The following is a 4,340-nucleotide window of genomic DNA, read 5'->3' as shown; positions in this document are numbered from 1 at the left end:
GACCGACTCATCTAACCCCTGGGGTTCGATCGAACCCAGGTTAAGAACCACTGAATCATTCTCAGTTTTAAACAATGTTTCCTATTTTAGAATGATGGACTTCAGTGATGGCTTTTTGAGTCGATCTCCTATAATTGCCTCACAAAGATCATTGATGATGTCTTTCTACCAGGGTGTTGTGTTAATACACACTGGGCTCCAGAATACTAAACTGACAAACATTTAGCTGTTGTGTTTGATGCTCTCTTTTTTCAGAGATATAGGAAGAATTTTTTTTTTTTTTCACAATTAGTTGTAGTAGCTAACACTTTAGGGCTTTATTCCTCCTTTATGTGAGGTACTTTATCCACATAGTACTTTGTGAGCTTTAAGTATTTCCTGCAAACAAAATGTAGAAATTCTGTGAAAAGATGTATACACTGCACAAAAGTAAAGTCCCATGTTTTATCTACAAATATTGCAAGAAACTAGTTACAGATTAAAAAGTTTTATCCATGAACCCAATGTCCTCCTAGTCTCCTTCTGTTAACAATGAAAACAAGAAAACCGAAACCAGTCAAACATTAATTACTCAGATTGATTGTGTGTCTTCCTGCTCAGCATGCTGTGAACATATGTGTGTGTGTATGTGTGTATGTGTGTGTGTGTGTGTGTGTGTGCGCGTGTGTGTGTGTACCTGCTCCAGCACGCTGGCAGTGAACTGCATGGCCTGATGGTGTTGCTGCTCCAGCATGTCCATGTGGAGGTCATCCAGGAAGTCATTCCTATCATCATCCATCCAGCCCACGTCCAGCTGGGATGCCATAAGCAGTAGAAGAGAGACGCATCGGTAGACACACACATGAAACAGTGGAAATGTAAAAAAAAAAAACAACAACACACACACACAAAAGAAAACTGAGGGAGCAGAGAACATGCTTCTGATATTCAAGGCCTATGTGTCATCAAAAAAGCATTATACAGTGTATTGGTTATTGGTTAAAAGCTTCAGAAACTTTCATTTTAATCAGAATTTTATGGTGGATTTAGATACAGATTTAAGACGCAACATTAATAATCTTTTTTTTCTCCACTTCCTGTAAGCTATACTTTAGAAGCAGCAGTAATCTCACACTGTGTGCATGGATGACCAATCACTGTAAAACGGGTAACAAGCCCAGTTTACTTCAGGAGGTGTGAATCACAATTGAATTCTGAAGTGGACCAAAAAAGCAATCTCTGGTTCGCCTAAAAACTAGGTCTCGATTTGGTTGAAGTGAATCCCTAGTGGACCAGAGACTGCTCCAAAAGCAGAAAGCAGACTAAAGCTATGCACAACCAAAACAAATGTGTCTAGTGCTAGCAGGAGAAATGACAGACAAAAGAGAAATCCTACAACCACAACAAAATTGTCCTCACTCCAATTTTGTTTACATTTTGTGAAGAAGAAAGTTGTGTCAATGTCTTCTTCAGGGGTTTTCATGTTGTTTCCTTCTGTGGTTCTTGGTTCAGCTTCACCACAGGTGAGTGGTGGGATCAGGTTTTTTAAAGGGCTTGGTTTGTTTGACACAGTCCAGTGTGAAAGTGAAACTGCACCAACTGAAAATGTTACAAATGTTGCAATTTTGGCCCTAATTGAAACTGAATCTACCACAGTCTCAGATGTGAAAACACCGTGAGTTATCTTCCGTCAGTAACGGCGTACACACTGAAGAGTATTGGTGCTTTTGCAACCTGGCAATGCTTAGGTCAAATGCATTTAATGAGTTGACCTAAGATTTGCAGATTTTTGAGTTTCTGGATTGATCAAGATGAAAATCATCCAATTTCGATCACCAGATAATTTTTCTGTGAATCTCTGAGTTTACAGTACTAACCTGTAAACCCAGTATACCACACATATCCTGGCAAGCTTATTACCTGGATCTCTGGTCGGGCCACCAACAGAGAGATGTTCTGGTTGCCCTCAGTGGTCAACAACGCCACCGCATCCTCTCGGTTTTGGATCTCAACACCATTGATCTGGATGAACATAAAAATTGGCTGTTTTTCTGTTTTTAACACTAATCATGTCTAGTTCTATTCAAACCAATTGAAGCTTCTAGCATTAGTATTTGTAACTCTTACCTGTATGATTTTGTCCCCTTCTCTAATTCTACCATCCTTTGCAGCGATGCTGTTTGGATCGATCTAGAGGAACATGTTTAAATTATGAGTTAAAGTGAACATTATTCCTTTTGACAAAGCACAGTTAAAGCAGATCTGAGCACAACCCTGGAACCTTTACCTCGCTAATGTAGATCCCAGCCTCATCCTCGTCATCAGTCCTGTAACAGATGGTCAGGCCCAGTTTATCTTGGATGTTTGCTCGGTACAGATCCACCTCCTGGTTAGATACAAATTAAACCTGAAATTACTTTCCTCCCCCAAATGAAGCAGGAGAAAAATAGCTGGGAGCTTGTGTAAGTGTATTTCTAGACAAAGTAAATGTATTGACCACAAAATGGGGCCAGAGAGCAATGCAAATCTATCAATCACTGTAATAAATCTTTCAGATGGATGCAGGGAGGCCATCGGCTTTTCTTAGAGGCCCACTGACAGCATGAGGGATGATGCAGTGAGCTGCAGACAGCCAATGTGCTGGTTCACCTTTAATCTCACAGATAAAGTTAAGAACAGCATTGGTCTCAGAGGCCAAAGGGCAAGCTCTGTGAGGGGTAGCCCCTAAAAAAACAAGCCATGAGTGATTTTGTGGGTAAATCTGGAGTGATACCCTTCTTTTGGCCCAGAATATACTGGGCCAAAAGAAGGGTTAAATGTTAAATTGGGTTAACATTTAACCCAATTTCATACAAATCCACAAACAAGTGGGATTAGCTAACTGATGAGGTTAGACAGCATGCTAACTAAACCAACTGAACTATCAGTGCCACCTTCTTGCTTTCTCGCAGAGCGTTTTTTATGAGTAGACAAGGATGAAAGAATGATGATGTGCAAAATTGGACTGTTTTTCTATGAGGTAAAATGCATAATTGAACATAAGCAATTGTAAGTAAGCAGCCTGCCAGGGGCGGATCTAGAAAAATATTTATGGGGTGGCAAGAGGGGGGCAGAAATATTTTCAGGGGTGGCAGTATATATATATATATATATATACACACACACACACACACACACGAAATATTGTTTTTAACTTGCATTGTTTCAAAATGATCTTCATGTAGCACCAAGGCTTAAATACAATTTCTTAATATAGTAGCTATAGTTAATTATTTTTACGTCTTTCATACTCCTGCTAATTGATACGTATTACTGGACTGGACAGCGCCTATTGGTCGCCTATTGGTCGAAATTTAAGAATAAAGTAACAAAACTCAAATGGATAAAGAAATAAAGAAAAAATAGCTCGAACAACTTCTATTCCGCCATTTCTCGCTCTGTATGTCAGTATTACACACGACCCGTTACCATGGCAACCGACAAACAACAGCTCAAAGAGCAGATAGAGCAGAGACTACCAATCAGGGGAATCAAAACCAAAAAGCAAACATTTCCCACACAAAAAAGAAGCAAAACCACTAAAACATTACATCCAGTCTGTTACATTATGTTGTCAGGCTTAATGTCTATAATGTGATTATTAATAAGTTTTCGCCTGAACACAGCGGTGGTTGATTAGCTTATTCAAACAGCTGCTCTACTGATGACTTGGGTTGTTTAGTGCTAACGGAACCAAAACACACCGAACTGCGCAGCACATGCTAAGGCTATCAAAGTTAATACGAGGCCAGCAACAGTTAGGCTAGTATAACTGACCCACTGCTCACTTGTTCAATGTTTTCTTTAAATTAAAACGTTTTCCTTACCTATGAAATCTGAAGCCCTTATTACCATTATCTATGGTTGAATTAAGTGCTAAACATTGCGTCCGTTGTTCTTATTCTTTGCGTGATTGTAGTAGTTTCCTGACCACCGATATTCCTGACTCAATGGACAGCAATGGCGCATGTGTGACTTACGATAAATCACATAATGTCCAAGTCCTGTAATATTTATCCATCAATGCTGCTGCCTCGCGCTCTGTCCTTCTCTCGCACTTCCTGCTATTTAGCAGTGGGTGTCAGGTTACATTGTGTTGCATTTAATGTTGTCGGAAAAAAGAGTATCATGCGCTTAATGTCCGATTTGCCATAACTATTTATTGAATTCATTGTCGCTAGCTAGGGTGGTAACAGGGGTGGCGAGGCTCTCGTTTGGGGTGGCAACTGCCACCCCAGTAGATCCGCCCCTGCCAGAGAGCATTTAGATTTTTTTTCATATACCATATCGTCATACTTCCGGACTATAAGCCGCTACTTTTT

The 4,340-nt window shown here is 40.0% G+C and overlaps 1 protein-coding gene across 1 annotated transcript in view; it reads right to left on the bottom strand.

Annotated features, from left to right (window-relative positions):
- The window catches only part of pdzrn3b (PDZ domain containing RING finger 3b), a gene marked incomplete at its 5' end in the record, with an annotated part of 9,982 nt that extends 7,608 nt beyond the window's left edge, over positions 1-2,374 (bottom strand). The window contains 4 exons of the mRNA XM_015026609.1: positions 677-793; positions 1,900-2,001; positions 2,107-2,169; positions 2,267-2,374. Coding sequence (XP_014882095.1) covers positions 677-793; positions 1,900-2,001; positions 2,107-2,169; positions 2,267-2,374 — 390 coding nt within the window. The remainder of the gene's footprint in view (positions 1-676; positions 794-1,899; positions 2,002-2,106; positions 2,170-2,266) is intronic.
- Positions 2,375-4,340: the final 1,966 nt, after the last annotated feature.

Source organism: Poecilia latipinna, unplaced genomic scaffold (assembly GCF_001443285.1).
Source record: "Poecilia latipinna isolate Pla-1442-1.1 unplaced genomic scaffold, P_latipinna-1.0 Scaffold5105, whole genome shotgun sequence".
Classification (NCBI taxonomy): Eukaryota; Metazoa; Chordata; class Actinopteri; order Cyprinodontiformes; family Poeciliidae; genus Poecilia; species Poecilia latipinna.
The sequence above is the reverse complement of the archived record's forward strand: the minus strand, read 5'-3'. Positions and strand labels throughout refer to the sequence as shown.